This window comes from Python bivittatus, unplaced genomic scaffold (genome assembly GCF_059951505.1).
Source record: "Python bivittatus isolate LINGU-HERP-01145 unplaced genomic scaffold, Pbiv_v1 ctg000330_np1212, whole genome shotgun sequence".
NCBI classification, from domain to species: Eukaryota; Metazoa; Chordata; class Lepidosauria; order Squamata; family Pythonidae; genus Python; species Python bivittatus.
The window spans coordinates 9,212,164-9,235,052 of NW_028277058.1; the positions used below are offsets into that span (position 1 = coordinate 9,212,164).

Here is a 22,889-nt window from a genome sequence, read left to right on the forward strand (position 1 = left end):
CACAGGACAGTTTGCACTATAGAATATAGATGGTCCCTCAAATAGCTAGATCCTATGTCATGTAGGGCTTCTCCAAATCAGGCGGTTTGGCCTCAATCTCTCTCCCCCTGCCAAAACCAACTGGAATCATCCATTTAAGAAAAAGCAAGCACATACTGTGTCACCTACTATCACTCTCCATATAAGAAAAAGGAACCTGTCACTCTCACTCCCCACCGCTGTTCTGAAGGATGCCATGGTTGATGGTACAGAAAGCTGCTAAGGGATCTAGAAGGCCAAAGATGATGATATCCCCAACCTATCTCCTCCATAGGTCATCAACAAGTGCAACCAATGCTGTCTTAGTACTTTGTCTGGACCTGAAATCTAACTGGAAAGGTTTCTTCTTCCTTCCAGAGTATTTGCAACCTTTTCAACAACCTTTCCTAAAAAGGGAAGGTTAGAGACTGAAGGAAAATTATTCAGAGCAGTTGGTCCAGTGATCAACTTTAGATGAGGTTGTATTATTACTATTATTTAACTTACAGTAGTTGGGATTTACACAGGGGCATCCATGGGTGAGTCAAAATTTGCAAGATGGGGGCACGGTGTTATAATCAACAATCTACCCATTTTGAACATATTTGTGTGTGTGTGCGCACCTCCCCATACAAAAAGGATGGGGTTTTGATCACCACGCCATAGAACTACAGTGGCAGACCAATGACATGCAAGAGGACATGATTCGGTTTGGGAAGATCTTTTGTTTTCTTTTGGTTTTGTTTGTAAACCTTTATATGTATATAAAGCAAATCTGAAAGCTTACACCTTTTCCTTATTTCCCTCCTGAGCAATGATAGAAAATTGCATATCTCTGATTTGGTGGTTTGCTAGTGAAGTTTAGCAATGTGATTCGGAGGCCCTGAGACCATAAAACAGGATTTAGCATCCATGTGCCATCCATAAACTGCAGATTGCCTGCTCCTGCATTACAAAGTGTGTATATGTCTGTATGTAAAATCAAACAGGAAGAAAACCATGTATTTCATCTAGTGCTCTATGGTAGAAAGCCCTGTGCAATCTGAAACCTTTGCAGTGTAACATTAGCGGTGGGTGCAATCAGGGCAATTCGCTCTGTTCTAAGCAAAGTTCCAAACAAATCCATGCTCAGTAGATATCACTTAGTTGCTCTTGAAATTATTCCTCCTGTCATTTTTTTTTATGCTGCAACTACTCTACTAATCATAGCACAGGTTGCCAAATTGGACTTATCAGTTACTGTTCATATTCAGCTGTTTTTGACAAAATTCACTGGGGTGATTTAATATGTTTAGTCCCCACGAGTTGCCAGCTGGAGAATGGATAGTTTTGGTATGCCATCTGAGAATGAAAAGAACTTCATCTTTTCCTCATTAGCATCTGCCACCTTAGTCTTCTGTCAGGGGCACTGAAAGAGACTGGGCTTTGATGCCACATGCTTTTTCCAGGCAGAAGTGTGTGTGTGTGTGTGTGTGTGTGTATGTGTATGGTTTCATGCAAAATTGGAACATGGAGTGGAAGTACTACTGGATAAACTATCTCTCTTTGCTACGACGTTCTCCCTTAATTAGAAGAATGCTGACCTATATAAAGATGGCTAATCTTATTGTCTATGGAGGAAAGGCAGAGAAAATCCTAAGATTTTGTACCTTTGATTATACAAAAAATGCCACCACTAAATTCTCTTTCAAAGAGAAACACAGCTTTTTCATTGAACAATCACTGATATTTTTATTTTAATTGTGCATGTGAAGTTGGACCTGTTGCTAGGGATTGCCATACAGTTATATTTACTTGGATGCTAAACTGAAAGAATATAAGCTCACATATGTTGGGCTTTGCCATTTTTTCACCTTGGAAAAAAGGCAGAATGTTGCCTTGAGTAAATTCCTCAGTGATGTGCGGCTGGACTGTGGAAACAGGAAAATCCTGGTCTTTTTTGGACCTTGTCTGATTGGATTCTGTGTTATCTCCTTCTCCCATGTTTTATTTCCGCTTCCAGAACTTGAATACTGAACTTGGGCTAACAATTTTCTAATACATACTGAATTTGAAAATTATCTAAAGTGTGTTATGGGAGGTAGGTGATAAGTAGCCAGCATGAATATACTTCTTGTCTTCTTAGCTTCTTAAAATGGGAATATCTGCTCTCTGTGAAAACCTCCACCCCTCCCCCTTTAAGCCCTGAGTTCATTATTGGAACTTTTTCTAAGTTCTAGATGATAAAGTTCTACCAAATAGAAATGGATGTTTCCCATCGCTACCCCCAGATCCTTTTTAAAAGAAGCCATTTATTCAACACACTTAGCATTGTACCCATCTGCTGTTTTGATAAAAAATGTCTTATTTGATATGAAACATAAAGTGTGTATGGGTGATCAGGAGTTTGAGTTTGTCAAATGGATTCAAGGAAAACCAATACATTGACCTTTAAGTTCTTCCACCTCCCTGCCCAAACTTCCAATTACTTGATTACTTATAAAATGGAAGGAGATGGAAAGATGGCCTACTGGCAAAGGAATTCAAATAATTTTTAATTTTCAGTTTTTGAAAACATGAAATCTTTTTTCTAAAAAAATGGCTATGAAGATATATGTTGGTTCTTAGAGTGACAAGGATTAAAGTGCCTGTTACCAACATCAAAAATGTCACTGCAGTTAGTGACCAGAATTCCACAAATAGACAACAGAATGAACAGAAGATGCAAACAAAAAAAATAAGAACAGGGACAGCTATACCATAAATGTGCTGAAATCATGACAACATCTACAAACAATAAAGCAGAATTTTGCCATGTTAAAGAAACAAAATCACACTGGCCAGACAGCAATAAATGTATATAAAAAGGACCCATGGCTACAGAACCACCCAATATGTGAACAAAGGCCACCTTTTGCTGTTACACTGTACAACTGAGAGAAAATGGATAAAAAATCCTCACACCCATTTGTATAGATGTATTTTGGTTCTAAAGGGAAAATACTTCATTTGCTGGAAGTACTATTTTCAAAAGCTTGTTAATGAAAACTCTGTAAGATTTGGGACTGGGAAAAAGATTTACTTCTGGGTCACTGGAAAATTATTGCCAGTAATTTCCTTTTAATTTGCACTCAGCACACTCACAGTCAATCCCTACATTCATTTAACAGCAAGTCACTCAATTCATCTAGCAAAAAATATACAGTAGCTTGATGCTTCTTTGTTAAACTTCAGCAAACATTGAAAATATATAACAGGCAAAAATGGGACCAAAAGCAGGCAAAAGCAGGGGGAGGAACATGAACAACAAGCAAGGGATGAAAGAGCAGAGGAGAATTAATATCAGAAGGAGATGTTTATTTATTTATTTAGGGCCCAAGACCAATATTGAACAGAAGGCAATATTACCACACATCAAATATAAAGCAATGATACAAAATAAATTAAAAAGAAACATATACAGAAAAGCCCAAAGCAATTAGTGGTGTCAGGGAGGCAAGCCACGGCTATGGTTAAAAATTTACCAGTCTTATTAGAAATAACTGGAGTTGGATTGTCTAGGTTCCTTTCAACTGACGTTATGAGTTCTACTCTCCATTTACTGTATCAAGGGCTGTTACCTGTGAAACAGTTTCGGCTTCTATATCAGAACGTATACAAGTGCAATTTTTGTAGGGAAACTAATGCATCTGCTAGTCATCAATCTACATTATATCTATATATATTTATCCCTCCCTCCCTCAAAAAGCACAGAACTTTCCTGAGCCACTGGAAAGAGTACTATTTATTGAGATTACAATAACAGAATCAGATAAGCCTGATTGTGCTGTTTCTCCTCCTCCTCCTTATAGTTCAGTGAATTAGGGAGGTGTCTGTCTGAGCCACTTCCAAATGTTATCAGGATATTCTGGACTTAAAAAATATTTAGCCCTTTTGCCTAGGCAACAGCTTCTGCATATCTCCGTCAAGATCATCCTCCTTACTCTCTACAATAACAGTAGCAAAACTGAGATGGCAAGTAGGGTTCCAGGTGATCCCTCCTCTGTTCTGCACAATGGAAGAAACAATTTGGAAACAGGGATGATGTATCTAACAACTTAACACACCCTGACAATACGAATCTTAATGCAGATGCATACACATACCTATATACCCATCACATTTTTCCCTTGGGGGATAAATGTTATGCAAAGGGCGGAAACAAAGAAATAGCAAGCCCCCCTCCAAAGCTTTTGGTAAGAGAAAGGAAAGGGAAATATGGATGAGGAAATCACATGACTTATGGAATAGTTTACCCCCTTATTCATGCTTTCTGACCTACAACGTAGCCATTTCATTCATAGTAAGCTTATACTTTCACTTCTAGTATGTATCCATCAACTCCACACATGATTAAGCCATCTTTCTTTAGATCTATTACACTCTTCTCCTTTCTCTTATTTTCACATATAAAACCTATTTATTTTTGTCTTTCATTTCACTCATTAATTCTTTTTTTGTTCATTTACTCCTTTTATATCCCAAGTGGACATCTCTCTCTCTCTCTCTTTTATATATATATATATATATATATATATATATATATATAGTGTGTGTGTGTGTGTGTGCGTGTATACATACAGTATATATATCTGGTGTTGATCAAATATATGTGTGTGTGTGAATGTACATGCATGTGTGTGTGTGTGTGTGTGAATGTACATGCATGTGTGTGTGTGTGTGTGAATGTACATGCATGTGTGTGTGTGTATGTGTGTGTGTGTGTGTGTGTATATATATATATATTTATTTGATCAACATCAGATAGCTTATAGATTAGTCAAGGATTTCATATGATGTTTCTCTGTCATGCAGAAAAAATGTAGAGTAATTACCAGCCTCAGTTGTACCTATGTTATATTCCCTGCAAATAGTAAGAATAGGACTTAGTTTTGATCCTTCTTGGCCAGTATGCCTCAAATGTGACCAAAGCCCAGTTTTGACCCAAGCAATCTCACACTAATCTATGCAAGTTTGCATCTCTAAACCTGAAACTATCATGAAAGCCTACTTATTGTTGCTCACAGCCCACCAACTGGGAGGTCCATATAATGTATGGACACACTCAGGATACTTGTGATTAATCTTAGTATCTTAGTTAATGGTTCTTAGTGTCTCGGAATATAAAAATTGAAAAAAGATTTCAATTTTCAAGACTGACCTAACCATGAATAATATATAGTCTTGGAAAACTAAAAACAAAACAAAAATGAATCAAAGCAGGGAGCATGACTGAGGGGGAAACCAGCCTCCCCTTTCTAGCATAACATCCTTTTTGAAAAATCACAGCAATTGAACTAAAATAAAAATCACATGTCCTTTGAGACAAACTCAATTCGTACTGCTTCCATATACAGTAGTTCTCTTTGCTGTAATATGAAACTGATCACCATTGTTACCTCTGGGATTTTTTTTTCCTCTCTAGTCTAATCTATTGCCCTGGGGTTCCCTGGTACGTATTAACTAGTTGGACTGTGTGAGTTTTTTGAGATCAGCACTAGGAGTGTGCATCACTCCTAGTGTGAAGGTCATCTTAGTTGCCCAGCTAATGCAAGGAGGCATCTATATTTGGCATCAGTGATACAGGAAGATGCTCAAGGCAAATGATTGCTTTAGTGACAACAGCAAAGATATATTTCATATTGTATGGAAGAAGGCAATGGTAAACCAGTCCTGATTTTACAAAGAAAACCACATGGATAGGCAATATGAAGTGAATGATGACATAATGCTGCATGATGGATCTCTCACATCTGATGGCACTCAACATTCAACTCAGGAAAAGTTGAGGATTTTTCAGAATACTAATGGCGTTTATGATATGGCTAGATCAAAGCTTTTGGGACATCTGCTGATGTTGCATGCAGGAAAAGAAAATCCAAAGCTGCAAAACAGAATTACAGTAAGAACATGGAATGCAAGAAGCATGAAAATGGGAAAACTCAACACAGAGAAAGATGAAACGAATCAACTAAACATTGACATCAAATTGAGAAAGCTTGGAATTGGACACTTTCAGTCAGAAGATCACACTATTTATTACTCAGGACATCAAAAACAAAGAAGGAATGGCATTGCTTTCATAGTTAGGAAAGATATAACAAGACCATTGAGCTACAGTGCAATCAATGACAGATTATCAATTAGACTTCATGGACAACTTTTTAATATGAAGATTGTATAAGTTTATGCTCCAGCCACTGATGCAGAAAAAGAGAAGGTTGATGAAAGTTTTATGCTCAAATTCAGAACATGCAAGCAAGATGTGCTACTTGTGGTTGGAGACTGGAACACCAACGCTGGAAATATTTATGAGGAAAATATGGTTATACTAAGAAACTGAGATGAAGCAGAAGAATGACTTATCAATTTCTGCCAATCCAATGATTTCTTCATTGTTAACACAGTCTTCTAAAAACCAAACAATATATATATATTGTCTATATATATATAGACATCACCAAATAGAGTACACAGAAATCAAATTGACTATACTACTGGTACAAGCAGGTGAAAGAGCTCAGTTATAACCGCAAATATGTCACGAGGGGCATATTTGTCATGAATGTTTCATGGGAAAGTTCCAATTCAAGGTAAAGTGGAAGAACATAGCCAACTACTTTCCATGTTATGATCTTGAGCATAAACCCACAATTTTCAAGGAGAACCTCAGGAATGATTTTGAATCCCGAACCTTGTTGGTAGGGAACCAGAAGAACTGTGGAATGAACTGAAGAAGTTATTAAGGATGAATGTGAAAAAAGACTGTTAAAGATCAAGAAACAGAAGAAACCAAGCTGGATGTCACAACGAATGGAAATTGTCAAGAAAAGAAGAGAAACCAAATCCAATAAAGGCAAAGACCCCAGATGGGTATTTAATGAAGAACTTTAGAGAGCTGTGATAAGAGACTAGAAGCAGCATTACAAAGGCATCTATAAAAACATTGAAGTGGAAACAGATAAGGAAAAACAAGCAAAGTCTTCCAAAGATCTTCAAGCTCAGAAGGAGATTCTAATCTTGAATTGGTAAGCTAAAGGACACCAATGGACAGATAATCACTGATTCAAAAAAGATCAAGGAAAGATGGATGAAGGATTCTGAAGTTCTGAACAGTAGAGATGTCAGCAACCAAGATACCTATGAGAGGGTTCCAGTTAAGTTATGGTACAAACCACAGACTAAGAGGCTTAATGCTTTCCTTTGATATTTGCACAATGTTAATTTATTACACAAAACATATACTTCTATTGTGTTATACCTAATATATACAACTAATCTACCTATATGTGCCTAATTATAAGTGATATGGCATAGTGGCAACATTTAACAGTTATAAGTTTCCTTTTTCCTCTTTGTTTCTTTAACTGCCCATCTTTTACAGCAATAAAGGCAGTAATATCCTAGTCTTTTCCTAGCCTTGTAATTGCTCCCTTTTACTGAATTGCTCCTCTGGCTCTTAGTCCTTATCAGTCTGTAGGACGGAGAAAACAATTGTTTGCTGCTAGCTGTAGCTCATCTGCATCTTTGGAAGGCTTGTGAGGCTGTAAAGCTCTGCTACTCCTTTCTCGGCTGTTGTAGCTTCCAAGGCTTGTTGCTCACTCCACCGACTATTTTGGTCTCACCTCCTCCACGCATGACTGGCTTTCTCTCCAGTCTCCAATGCACTCTCCTTTCCCTCTTCCACCAACCCTCTCACCTTGTACTTCCAGTATTTCTCTTTTATCTCCCTGCAGTACGAGTGTGGTTCTTTGTTCTTAAGGTTTCAAGGAACAATCCATAAAGAAGGCAGACAATTCATAAGGATGGAAAACTCAGGTCAGTAACTTTGAGCTTTTCCTCCACAATACTCTTGAAGATATTCACCACTTAAAAGAACCTCTAGTAATAGAAGATGATTAGATCAGCACTCCAAATTGGAAGGATACAGGTATTGGTGGAATATCTACAGAAATATGGCAAGGAACAGAAGAAGAATCGGTAAAGGTTCTAACTAACTTATGTCAGCAAATCTGGAGAAGGCTACAGTGGCCAAAAGATTGTAAGACATTAGTCTATACATACTAACACTGAGAGAGAGAGAGAGAGAGAGAGAGAGAGAGAGAGAGAGAGAGAACAGTGAGCAACCTATCACATAATATCCCACATGCTAGTAAAAATAATCAATTCATCTTTTAACACAGATTAGAGCCTCACATGGATACACCAGACATTCAAGCTAGCTTTAGGAAAATATGAGAAACATCCTGATGCATGCTGGATAATTGAGAAAGTCAAAGAATACCAACAAGAAGTTAATATGTGTTTCATTGATTATGGAAAAGCCTCTGGTTGTGTTCTTTATATCAAGCTGTGGAATGTGTTTAGGAAAATGGGAATCCTAGAATACCTCACTGTCCTCATGTAAAACCTATGCACTGGTCAGAAACCACCGTCCAGATGGAACAGACTGACTTCAGGTCAGCAAAGGAATGAGATGGGGCTGTATACTCTCTTATTTATTCAATTGATATGCTGAATATATACTGAGGAAAAATGGATTAGAAGATGAGTATAGTTTTAAATTTGGAGAAACATCAATAACTATGCTGATGACATTACTCTAGAAAGAATGTCAAGGAGCACAGTGAAAAAATGGGACTAAGATTTAATTTAAAGAAGACCAGATTAATAATAACAAATACAGCAACTAGCCTTAAAATTGACAAGGAAAATATTGTCATCAGAGCAGACATGTGTTGGATTAAACTGCTAAAAGTTTCTTTTACTTATCTCCTCATACATTAGAGGATTTGTAGAGGATTTGTAGTTCCTGAAGGAATAGCTGTCTGAGCATAAGTTGCACTTAGCTTTTGTTCTATATGAAAATGTCAGCCAACCTCTTTGCTTAATTATTATTATCACAAAGTTGTTGTTTTTTAACTGTGTTTGAGTCGCAAGTCATGGTGATGTGATGTCGCACTTAATGACCACAGGTGATTTGCTTAATGACTGCAGCTGGAATGGACAACTGATGTAAATCGGGTGCAGTCACATGATGTTTCACTTTACGACCACATTGCTTAGTGATGGAGTTGCCGGACCCAATTACAGTCAGTAAGTGAGGACTACCTGTATTATAATGGTTCACTCGTCATATTGAGCCAAAACTAACAGATCACCTTATGACTGCGGGCAATGATGATGAGCTAGTTTAATCTGATAGACTGAAAGGTAGTATTTTAAAATAAACCAGTAAATAAACAGAATTCCACCCTTAAAAATATTTTTGGATTGTCTCTTAATATGTTCATCCATATAACTGCTAAAATTAAAAAATTGTATTATATTTGTACTTTTGGAAAATTTAATAATGCTTTTTGAAATTTATACAGATTCTTCATAAAAAGCAAAACAAAAACAAAACCCATTCAAAGCTTTTTGGTGAAAGAAAGAAAGAAAGAAAGAAAGAAAGAAAGAAAGAAAGAAAGAAAGAAAGAAAGAAAGAAAGAAATGTGTGTGGGTATGTCCATGTGTGTATACACACCCATAAAATGTTTCTCCATGTTTTTATAGTTTATGGAGGAGTCCACAGTGCTTTTAGTATCTCAGTAATTTTTTCATGGACTCCCTAGATCAAAACTGTGAACTACTCTGAGCTAGTAGTTCAACTGTGCAGTGTCTGACAGTTGTCATGTATTGCCATATTTCCCTTAAAAATTTAAAATATCCTTCAAGCACTGCAGCACACAGTTTGGGAATCGCTGGCTTATGCTGTGGTTTCACTGAGTCCTTCATTCAATCTAATCTAACATAGAAATTCAGTAATTATGAGTCAGATTCTAAACTACCCTTCCACGAGTATACAGTTCATGGAAGGTAAAGTGGTCCCTTTCTTACTTAAGACAGAATGGATACTCAGACCCCAAATTCACCATGCCATTTGTACATTTTCTCACACAGATTAGGAAATTCTGCAACTTGCTAGAATAGATGTCTAGAACATTCACCAAAACCAGCTTCTTCTTCTGTGGAATCCCATTCAAAGATATTCTGAATCACAGTATATGCTGGTATGTGATATGAGGCAGGTTTTTTCACCTACAAATTTAGAATGTGTGTTTTTCAGTTAACGGTTAAACCAACTAACTAACCAACCAACTCAACCAGGGAATCCTTTGGGGAGAACATCTTAAAAGTAGTTTCAGACACATACTTTGCATTGAGACCACATACATCCCATATCTATAATGACAACACACATCCTATACAATGGAAAGAAGGAGTGCACCTTTTGTGCCCTGCGCTTATCGGCTCGTTGGTTCTGATGATAGATGCGACTGAAGTTGGAGACAATGACCGGAACTGGAAGAGCAATGACTAAGACCCCACTCAGGGAACAAATGGAACCAAATATCTTCCCAGCTATTGTCTTCGGCACCATGTCACCGTACCTGGGGTAAAAAACAAAAGTCTGTTTAAACACATGATCTATAATTTCTCCAGCAAGAACTCAACAGTTACGCATCATTCTGCTATGTGAATAACTCTTTGTATTTTACATCACTTGCATCTATCATTTGCTACCTTGAATGTGTAGCTGAGAGACCCTAGTATCGCTAATCCATGTGTCAATTTATATACCGCCTTAACGGTAAGGAAGGGGAGGATATAGAAAAATATCCTTTCAGTTAGTGAGATCTATTTGTACTGTATCCAAGGATGACTTGGAGCTATGCACGTGGTGGGGCAGCCCTTCTTTTTCCCAATCTTCTAGAACAGGTGTTCTGAGGACATTGGGAGCTAGATTAAACTGGAGGGTCTGGCAAAAATCTGTTCTCCTGCCTTGTAGAAGTAGAAGTATTTTATCCCTACAAAAAGCTACCTTTGAATGGAACTCTTTGAAAATAAGTAAGGGCTTCCTATAAATAAAAGAAGGCTGGTACAGATAAATGGATAAAGGTTTTCTCTCTCATTCATAATCTCAAAAGATGGGCCATACAGTTGTATTAACTGGAAAGAAATTCAAGGAAAACAAAATATTCCTCCCCCCCCCCCCCGTAAAACACAATGAAGTGATCGAATTCTTGCACAGGATATGATGCCAGCAGTTGGTTCTGTGATTTAGAAGAGGAATATATGCATATGGGTAAATTATAGCCCCATAAATTGCTGTTAATTAAACAGAACCTCTTGGTTCAGAACAATGATAAGTGGACTGGGGTAGGCCTGTTCCATTTTCTATTCTGACCATTTTTTGTTTGGCTTTTCAAATTCATGAGATGTAATCTGTATCTTATGAACTTTAAAAACATGCTTGAAGTGATCAAGGGATTTCTTCCACCTATCATCATCATCATGATGATGCTACATCTAGCTCTTCGCAAATTGGAGGTTTCCCCTCAGTGATTCCTAATGTATCTAGGAAGTCTTTGTCTGAAAACCTGGAAAGATGCCTAATTAATATAGACATTACTGAACAGTAAATAAACCAATGGTATGACTCAGTATAAAACATCAGTATAAAACATCTTCATCTAATTCCATTTATTACTGTTATGAATCACTTGTCTTTAGTATAATATAAATACCGACCCAAAAACAAGTAGATCATCTCATTGTGTTGTGTTGTAAATGATCAAGGTTATCCCATGAACATTACGGTTTGGTTGAATTTCAAGGCAGCCGCCTTAATTAAAACTGAGACCCTTCAAAGCACTGCACAGGATGAAAAAAATGTCATGTGAAGAATAATTGACTGCATTCTTCTTCCAGCCTTCATTTACAGCTCTAGAAATATTTCAAATCATATTATTAGTGCCATCCTTCTTTCCAAAAATCTATTGATGCCCTTGAAGTGTAGCAGCATGTTGCCTAATTGACTAAAATTTATTTCATGACAATAATAATTTATGTCATTGCGCTAACATTTCAGGATAATACAACATATCAGTTCTATACTCTAATTAAGTTAAATTTCTGTACAGATCCTAAATAAAGGCAGTTATTCCAATCTAATAAGGGAGAAACCTCTATAGAAGCAGCCTCTCCATTAGGGTAGGGAAGGAGATGTATTGCACTGCTGATATAATGGCCACTGAGTAGACCTGAAGGTGGCTTTTGATGTGAATAGTTATGCCATAGTTCAAGAATAAAAAACGTACACTTTGCCTTAGTTAGTTCTAAGCTAATGACATTTATGTTTTCTTATTCAGTTTGAAGAATAACAACTACATTGTGGATAAAGTGAAGGTTGTTTCCACTCAGGCACATCCCTTTTCACAGAAGTTAAACTTCATTTTCACTGAACACAGAAAAGAATATTCTTAGAGGCTTCTGGTAAGTGGTGGTTAAAAAAGTCAAGATGGCAGCTGCACTGAAGCCCCACTGCATTTTATGCTTGTCACATGCTTGACAACGTAAAAAGGAGGCAAGGCTTTGACTGCATGGTTTTAGCTGCCATCTTGACTTTTTTACCTCCCCCTCCTGCAGATACCCCTGCGTACTCCTTTACTTAAGATCCATGTATAAGATACTTTTCATTTTGAAAGTTAAATGTGTCTATCATGAATGCTGCAAACGCACGTTTAAATCTTTTTGCTGAATAAGGGTTAAGGATGAATCCAGAAAATCATAGCAAAGCAGAGAACCAATGAAGTGCAATAATCTGGAGTTCCAGCAGAGGACATCAAATACATTAGAAGGTCATTGGAACAGGGAAATCAATATTTAATATTTCACACCACATGACACAAATGTACTCATACTTAAAGAAATATCCTCCATTCCAATTCAATTACATTTTCTCCACAAAAGCTATATGCATGCCAAAGAAAAAAAAAGATGATACAATAATTTTTCTTTTTTATGACATATGAAAAGGGGATTACAGAGATTGGGAAAATAAAATAAATAGAAGGCCATTTAACGTGACAGTACTCCTTTTGAAAAGCAAGGTCACTTCTTGTTAATGCATAAAAAGGATGAAAAACTGTACATAGTAATAATCAAGTCACTGATAAATGAACGAGAAGGGGAAAAAATCAGATGGTGCAAGAAAATGAAAAAGGAACAGAACAAGCAACTAATCTGAATTACTTCTTGTCTGAAAATAAAGCAGGTATGGTTTAGAGAATTCACAGAGATATCTAGGGGCTTGGGGAACTATAGCCAACTGTGATTGCCTTATGGCACTTTAAAATTCAGAATAGATTGGGATTGTGTTATTGGCAAGGGAGGGGTAGAAAAGTTGATATGGTGGTCATAACTGTGTGACTGAAGCCACACCCCTTTTTATATGTGTAAAAAAGGGGTGGGGCTTGGTTCACACCTTTGCAACTGTGATTTTGAGGCCATTGTGGCTGGTTCCAGATGCCTCTGATGCCATAGCTATCCATTTACACTTTTTGTATGCAGCTACTCCAGTATCTTCTTTTTTTCTCACTTTATTTATGTAAGCTTGCCCTAATATGTGTTGTTCCTATAATCAGATTTCCCAAGCATATGATAACCTTCTACAAAACTTTCAAAAGGTGCCCTGTTTTGGCTCAACTTCATCTAAAGAAATGTTTGCAGACCTTTGTCCTGTCTTCATGTGTGTGTGTGTGTGTGTGTGTGTGTGTGTGCACGCACGTGCAAGTTCAGTAATTGGGTGTCCTTCAACATTTTATGCATATTTCAGGTTGTACATGAGGAAAGTATTTCTCCTTAGATTTTTTTGTGATTTGGAATAATAATTTGAAATCCCTCCTCAATCTCTTTATAATGAGTTTTATTTATTTTTAGCAGACCATCAACATCTTGTGGTTAGTCTGGAACATTATGTTTTCTTTTCTAATTCTCATTTTAAAATTGCTGTTTTCAGTTGAATAGCTCTGTATTACCCCCTTCAATAGTTTGATCCGCAAGGCCCTGAGGACATGGCTGTGCCAGCGGGTCTGGGGATCCCAGGTCGACCCAGAGCCCATCAAATGGCTAGTGTAAATGTATTGTTGTTGCCAGCATGGTGGTGGTGGTGGGGGGTGAAGTGGGTTTTGTATTGGGGTTTTTATTTTTGTAAGCCGCCTGGAGTCACTGTGACTGAGTTGGGCGGCCATATAAATGGTTTAAAATATATATTTTAAACCATTTATATGGCCGCCCAACTCATACACACACACACACACACACACACACACGCACACACACACACATATGCGCGCACACACACACACATTTGCTGTTTATCTCTTGTGAGATTGATCTATCTTTTAAGGAAAGGTTGACATCTTTGCCAGATGCTCTGATGCTGAATAGCCATGTACAGGCTATAGGAATTTAAAAAAAAGCAACAACACTCTTCTTCCTCAAACCTCAGGGTTAAGGGGACACCAAGTGAGGCACCACGGAGATAGACAATGGTAGCAGAAACTACTAAGTTACTACATCAAAAGAGGAGGCGGGGGCAGCATCTAAAAATGCAGCGGTTTCTAGAAGAGGAGGTTTCAGACCACCAGCCTTTCATGTTATAGGGTCAGCAGGGGGTTCTACTATGATAAATTATGATGTAAGTCCAAATCTTTAAATTATTATCCCCCATTTTTGAGAATATAACATTTGTAAAGAGTATCATAAACTTTAATTAGCAGGTTTGTAGGATTTATGTAACTACAAAAACTGAAATTCAGAAAACAGGATTTAATTATATACATTAGGGATAAATGATATCAAGAGGCAGGGCCAGATGATGTCGCAATTGGTTACCTTATACCAAAACTCTGGTATGTCAGTTAAGTTTAAAGGTGTGGTATAACAATAAAGTAACAGACTTCACAATATGAAGGTCAGGAAATATTAGGGACTCTACTCAAGAATGAAACATAATAGGTTTAACTCATTGTTCTGTGATTGTAAGAAGGAACCTCAACATAAAACTCAACTCAAGCAAATTCAGGAGATAGATAGATAGATAGATAGATATATATATATATATATATATATATATATATATATATACACACACTTGTTTTTGTAGTACTGACAAAACTGGATAATGATATTGTCTGGGGGTATATTTGATTGGGGGGAAAAAAACAGCCAAAAGAGTGACAACTTTTGACGTTGCGTGTTATTCCAAGACAATTTGACCTTTGAGTTTCCTTGGATTGGTTTGCTGTATAATTAAGAACCAGTATATGTTATTTCAATTTAATACTGAAATGTTTTAATGTAAAAATCCTTTCTTCAAAAATGAATAAAACACTCCACCAATTTATTTACTACTAGTTAAACAATTAATCCATAAAACTGGGTACGCTTCACTGGATATTAAGAACAAAACTGAAAAGCAAAAGCAAACAACTCAGTGAACGCTTTTCCTCCCGTCTGCTGAGTGGCTTAAAAAAAAAAGACCATTAGTGAAGGATGGGAATGGTCCATGTTGACACAGTGGAGCAAGCAATGCCAAACATGAAATAATATTATAGAGTTGTCAAATTATCTTTGACAACTGTAAAATAGGCTGCTTACCTAAGACGGGTGGGGCAAATTGTAACAAAACAGTTCTCAGTAATTCCCAGACTGCTTGGTGACTAAACATGGCAAGAGGATGCTAATTTATTATTCATTTCAGCACTGCACATCACGATGGGTAATTTAAAATGCCACCGGTTAATATTAAGTAGGGAGTCTTTAGAAGAATTACAGATGTGCACATACATTTCAACTGTGTGGCTTTCAGATGTTGAACTAGCTGCAGTTTCCGCTTCAAAATGAGCCAGCATTGCTCCTGGGCGGATTGAACTTGATGTGAACTTCTCATCATATGTAGAGAGTTCCTGTGGATTCACTTTTGCATTGAAAATAATGGTGCCACACAGTTTTGCTTTTCTAAGCTCATCTGGCATTTTGTGTCATTTTTGTAACCTATGGAAGATCTTGGTAATTGCCTTGCTTTCTTACTCAATAAAAAAGACAGAAAAGTTATTTTTCTCCCAGGAAACAAGTCCGTTACATCTCAGTGAAATAAATGCATGGGCAGATAAAGTCATAACAAAAAAGTTAATGAGTTGGCAACAAAACTATCTCGGACAGATGTATGGTAAATCCTTAAAGAATCATTAAGAGTACAAGCATACTGTATATATCTGAAGTAAACACCACTGAACTTAATGGAACTTCTTTATAGCAAGTATTTTGCTCTTCATAGCAACAACTATAGAATCCTGACTATATGTCCAGACAGAGCAGGGGCAAATTCTGACAGCAATCTAGCCTTGGGTGTGCATACCATGAGGCTTGCACAGGTAAAACTGGAGTCCTGCTAGACCACACTCCAAGCATTCCTCTTTGTTTTGCTTACACAAGTCAACAGACAGTTTGTCCAGGTCAAGGAAATCGTGACAGCAATTGTGCTCCCAGATGTAAAATGCGTAAGTCCCTCCACCAAATTGTACCCTGTTCAAGAGACACCTAGTTTGAGAATCTTGTCTACATCATCTTTCCCCATCTGAGGAAAGACTTCAACTTTCAGAATCCTCAGACTTTGGCCACTGAGGCTCTGTGAATTGAAGGCCAACATAATTCAAACCAAGTTTGAGAAAAATGTCTAGACCAGCCTTGTCTTGTGTTTATTTGATCCCTCAATAGATTTTGGAACATGATACTCAACTAAATAGGACTCTATAGCTATGAATCAGGTATGATGGGAGGTGAAGAACAACATATCTCGGTGGGTACATCTTAGGAATGACTGGTTTGGACAAATAAATATATGCCTCATTGCAATTATTCTTTTTCTTTTTGCATCTATTACACAATTAGAATTAGTGACTAAACAACTGTTTGCAGATGGTCTACTCACATGTGCGGTGCAATGGGTAATGCCTTGGATGCCCATAAGACTGCACTGCCTACTTTTGTGATTATGAAAACTATAAGTATTTTTTTTTCTGTTTCAAAGAAGTTATTTCCCAGATTTTCTGGGTCATCTGTTTCAGTAGTCATATGAGTTGCCAATTGTGGTAATCTCTGCAATAGCTCATAAATACTATGGCAATGAACATGAGAAAGAAGGTCTGACTGGATCATTATTGACAGACCCATAACACTTGTATGAAACCTAACGATCTTCTGCAGTGTGTTTCTCCTGAGGCTTTTGCTGCTGTGCAGTAATCACGTGGGACTAGTTTACTTCTATTCTGCACAGATCGAAGAGAAATAAGTCAAGAAACAGCTGACACAAATGATCAGAGAAGGCTCTGCATCATCTCTCCTTCCTTCCTTATCTCCTTAATGGAAAAACTTCCAAGTGGCTTGTTTATAGAAATCGTTCATTGTGTGTACACACCACTAATCTTCAACAATGTTGTGGAGAAAACATTAGATTGGTTGATTCCTTGGGGACTCTTTGGGGAGTCAGAAAAAGAAGTATGGATATGATTAGGAGGAACACAGTACGTTTTCCCATGGCATCTTGCAAGATGAGACATTATGGTCAAGGCTGTAGCTTCAGCTGAGAACAACAGAATGTCACAAGATGCATTGAAGGTATTTGGTTTTGATACAGGACATTAATCTGGGAGCTTGTATAATTTATAACTACTGTGATTTTTCACTGTTCAAGTTGGAACATTGGATCACATATTTCTTTGTTTTTCATGGCTGATGGGTCAGTTGTGGTAGGATTTTGGCAAATGTAAAGACAGTAGCTGGTGGAATCCCAGTCAAGGTCCAAATTGATGGAATTAATTGTTTTACAAGCATGAGGTGAGTTGGCTGTTTAAGATTGCTCTATGTATTAGTTCAGGTGTGAAACACCTAAATAATATTTCCTTTCTCCCTTTCACCTTACTTGATACCTGGCTTTACATCTGCTTCTATGTTCCTGATATGTTAGAAGGGAATAACAAAACAAAACAACCCTCATGATTTTATAACCTTGATTCAAACCAACAAAAAAGTCCATTCTTGCCAAATGTTTGTTAAATGATAAAGTATGTCATTGCCATGATTTACATCATTGTGTAATGGTGCCATGATATCAATGATGCAAACTGATGCAAAAATATACATTTAATGTGGGTGGCCTATTCTGTATTTTTGCAGTGTCTTGTCCAGACTACTCAGGAAGCAGTGGACATGTCCTTTATTTTGGGTGGGATGTCAGATGGGCATTTTGTACATTACACCCAAGGTCCACTAAATGGTGGTCCACTAAATCAAGGTTTATGAGAAAAATATATTTTGAAGGTGAAATAATACCAGTTTCATGACTCTGCTAAGCGTGTTGCTTTCTGATTAAACCAAACCAAACAGAAAAGTAGATGCTACAGCATCAGGCTCATACTGTCACCAGCATACAATGCTGTACTCCAGATTAGATTCAACCCATTGGCACTTCTGTCAATACATCCAGTTTATAGACTTCATAGATTACAGTTTGATGGTGACTGAAAAAAGTCCTCTGCACCTCAACTGTACTACTTCCCCTCTTGTGCCAAAGAGGTCTGAATAACCCTTATCTCAGCCAGTAGTTAGGAATAATCTCTTTCCATTTCCAGAGAAGAAGTTCTACTAATTTCCAGGTTGAAAAGCATCACTTTGTATTGCTCTAAACCTTTTTCTTTCATTTGAAAATGCAAACTTAAGTCAAGCTAATAGCTGAAAAACAAATCCATTGTAGAATTTTACTGATTGAGGGTGGGGTAATGTTTCCAGATATTTAATCTCTGCTCCAGGCAGGAAAAGGAACACACAATATTAGCACAGGTATTTTGTCCAGGTTTGCTGCAAACAAAACTGAGCCTGGACGATTTCTGATGAAACTCTGCCACTGATGGAGTGTTGCAGTAAAGAAATCGTTCAGATGCACTAATTTTAAGTTTATTATAACTGTGGACTCACTTGGGCAAGAAAAAAAACTCATAAGATTTACTTCTATATTTAAATATAAATCCACATTTTACATAGTTATCTTTCTGGTCAACAGATATGATAGCATTTGTCCTAGTAACAGACATTTCTTTCTTTTTTGCATATTTTTTTCTGGTTCATCTACTGGTTTCTGGTTCTAATTTTCCTAGAGGAACTCTCTTCAACCTTAGCTCTCTCCAGAAATGTGCACTTGAACTCTCAAAATCCTCAGCCATGATCATGCTGGTAGTGGGCCTCAAATTAGGGATACTAGAAGGAAGGTAGAGATTTCATAAATTCCCCTTGTTTCTTCTTTCCTGCTCCTAAAGTTTCCCCTCTGCATATGCTCAGTGAATTATTTTTATAAGGTTTTGGAGTACAATACAGGTAGTCCCTGAGTTAAGAACGCTTGGTTTACAGATGACCCATAGTTAAGAATGGAGCCCATTGTAGCAAAATTTGAGTTAAATATACAATGATTCGAGTTAAATACACAGTGGTTTGAGTTAATTACAACATTGACAGTATTGTGTATATTGTTCTGGCTTACATATAAATTTGACTTAAGGACAGACCTTGGGAATGGAACTCGTTCTTAAACTGGGGACTACTTGTACTTCAGATACACTGAAGGAAATTAAGGAAACATCTCCAGTTTGGAAGAGGAACAAAATAAACTCATGCCATAACTCAGTCCACTGAAAAAAAATAAATTTAGATGCTCCATCTCCAATCAGTCCAGTGGGAGATGATAAAACTCCCCTTCAATAAGAACAGATATTCACATGAGCTTTTTGGCTTCTGGAGGAACTTACTTTCTAACCCTGCTTTCCTTTCAACAAAGGTGAAGATCAACTTTATTAAGATAAATGCATTCCAGGCAAAAGTTCTGGATTCTTCTTTCCCCTCTTTGATGATTGCATTCCATATAAATGTGCTGCTTAACAAACACTGCAAAGGCCTTCATAGGTACTCAGAAAAAGAAAATCCTTGCCAAAGTTGCCATTTTTGAATGGACAGATTATATTTGGCTTTAATAGCTGCATTGGGAAAAAAAATAATTGGACCGTCCTCCAGTTTTTCCAGCAGTGCAGACATGGAAAAATGCTTCCTGTGCTGTATTTCTTTTTCTTATAAAGATGTTAGCAGTGCAGGAATCTGTCCATAAAAGCAGCAGCAGATCTAGCTAGCGCTACTCAGTTGTATCATGTGGAGCTGAACCAAGTTAAATGCTTTGTTTATTAAGTTAAGGGCAGCTTGAGATTGCTCATTTCATAGCTTCAGGTTCTTCATTTTAGCTCACCTTTGAGGAAACAAGGTGGGATGGATATAAAAGCAAAAATGCGATTGACTGATTATTCAATTGCTTTCAGTGAGTTGGGCTTTAGACTAACAGTGTCACCTAATCTCATAAGAATTTAGGCTACTTATTCTATGAAACTCAGTTCCTAAGAGACTTGAAAACTGCACAGAGAGGTTCCACCTCAGGGTCCCAAGAATAATTATTTTTCTCTTTCTTCAAATCTGTGTTTGAACTGAATCCCTGTCCCTGAGGTGGTAAGTTCAGCATCTAATTATTGGGATCCTTAGTCATCCAATTCTTCACTTTTTAGGAGTATTGTAATCTTACCAAAGATAAACTTGCTCACCCAGGCATTTTCAGTGTAACTGCTGCTCCAGGATCATAATACTGTTTAAAAATAAACATGAGAAAAATCTATATTTTTTTCTCTTGTTTTGGGAAGGTGGCTTTATAGTTGACTGTTTTAATTAATTGTTTGGTACCAAATAAGATTGGATTCTTTTTGTATATAGCTCTGACCTTTTTCAGAAGAAATAAAATTGGTAAACCAGAAAATATATAATAACATTCTCCTTCCCCATGATTTTAACAACACTGAGTTTCAACTGTTTTGAAATGTTCTTTTCATCTTTAAATATTTTCTTCTTTTTCTACATTAAAGAAAGAATATAATTTTAAATCTGAACATATGTCCTCTTACTCTGTATTTCGGTATGCTAATCAACAACATTGCTACTCTTATAATGTGGCTCATGGTCTTAATTAATAGAGATAACAACATTTAATTAACATTTAATCATTAGCACAGGTATTTTGCCCAGGAATTCTTGTATCATCATGGACTTCTTTCTTTTTCCTATTCATTATAAAAGGGACACAAAGAAGTCCAAATAAGATTGCTCAGTATACTTCCTCTGGGGATCCTTGATCCATTTAAACGAAAGATTTAAATTAGTTTCATAGACATTATCTTCCCAGGGAATTTTTCTCTGAGTAGGAAGACAAATATAGCAAGAGAAAAGACAAATGTAACCTATAAGAAGGACTGCACAATGTATTCATAGTACTTTGACGCCACCTTTATCACTGAAATGAGTGGTATATTATTTGCCAAGCTGTCAGCTGTGGCCTTTCCTATCCACTGCCTGCCTGCCTGCGTGCCTTCCTGCGTGCCTTCCTGCGTGCCTTCCTGCCTTCCTGCCTTCCTGCCTTCCTGCCTTCCTGCCTTCCTGCCTTCCTGCCTTCCTGCCTTCCTGCCTTCCTTCCTTCCTTCCTTCCTTCCTTCCTTCCTTCCTTCCTTCCTTCCTTCCTTCCTTCCTTCCTTCCTTCCTTCCTTCCTTCCTTCCTTCTTGCAGCAGCTAAGGATGGGGGATGGGAGAGGAGAGGGCATGTACAGTTCAGCTATATGCATTTTTATTCTAAGTCAGTAAATCTTATCCAGGTAGGAGGTCTAGGATTACAGTCTCAGTCACTATATCAACTCTCAAAAGATGAATTAGAAGCAGTTAAGTAACAGGCAGAATCATCAGTCTGAAAGTGTGTTACAAAGTGGGAAAACAAACAGAGAGGTAACATTATATGCTGGTATGATCATCTTTCATTTCAGAAGTACTTTGCTGAAAAACGTATGCTGAGATTCTTGTATTTCTATTACTTTGGTCTTCTCATAAAAGAGAGAACACTATTGATATTTTTGGGGAAAACCATGGAAACCAAATTGGTGAAAGAATCAACTCCAGGAGCTGAATATATCAATCACATAATCAAAGATCACATAGAAATGAACCTTGGATATCAACTACTCAAGCCCCCTGCCCAGTCTACTACTATAGTACAGCATCCCTGAGAGATAGCTATCAAAGCTCTGTTTAAATATCTCCAGTGAATAAGAGTCTATGATCTTCTGCAGCAGTCTTTTCCATTGTTGAATAGCTCATAACTTTATGTCTAATCAAAATCTCCTTTCTTGTACTTAAAACCCATTATTTCTTATTTTGTTCACTGAAACAAAACTGAAGAAGTCTACCATGTCTTTAGCCCTTCAGACCTGAACAGCTATTATGTGTTCCTGCAGCCTTTTTTTTTTTTGGTAAATTAAACATAAACAATTTCTCCAACTATCCCGCATAAGTGTTTTTTTCCTTGGGTCCTTATCATCTTGATTCTTCTCTTTTAGACATTCCAGTTTGTCAATGCTCTTCCTAAAATGAGGCCAGAACTGGATGCAATATTCCAGAGGTATATTCTGTGATCAGCAGAACAGAGAGGGAACAATCACATCTCTTGATCTTGACTGTATTCTTTTGTTGATAAGGCATAAGATTTGTGTTTGTGTAGCTGCATCACACTGTTGGCTCACATTCAGCTTGCAGTCCACCAAGATACTCAGATCCTTTCTGCATTCACCACTTTCCATTATAGTGTTTCCCATCCTGTACTCATGCTTTGACTTTTCCTATCCAAATGAAGAGCTTTGGATTTTCTCTATTGAAATTAATCTTGTTGGTTTTAGCCCATTCTTCCAGCTTCTCAATATCTTCTTGAATCTTGATACTGTCCTCTAACATGTTCCCTATACTCTGTTTCTTTGTGTTATCTGCAAATTTGATAGTCGTATTTTCTAGTTTCTTACTCAATGGCCCAACCCACTTTTGGCCAACTTTTTTACATTTACTCCCCC

General features: G+C 37.2%; 1 protein-coding gene across 2 annotated transcripts in view; it reads right to left on the reverse strand.

Moving 5' to 3' along the window:
* The window catches only part of KCND2 (potassium voltage-gated channel subfamily D member 2), a 271,704-nt gene that overhangs the window by 12,330 nt on the left and 236,485 nt on the right, over window positions 1–22,889 (reverse strand). For both annotated transcript variants that reach the window (XM_007424195.2, XM_088141530.1), the window contains exon 2: window positions 10,307–10,469. In XM_007424195.2, the coding sequence (XP_007424257.1) occupies window positions 10,307–10,469 (163 nt within the window). The remainder of the gene's footprint in view (window positions 1–10,306; window positions 10,470–22,889) is intronic.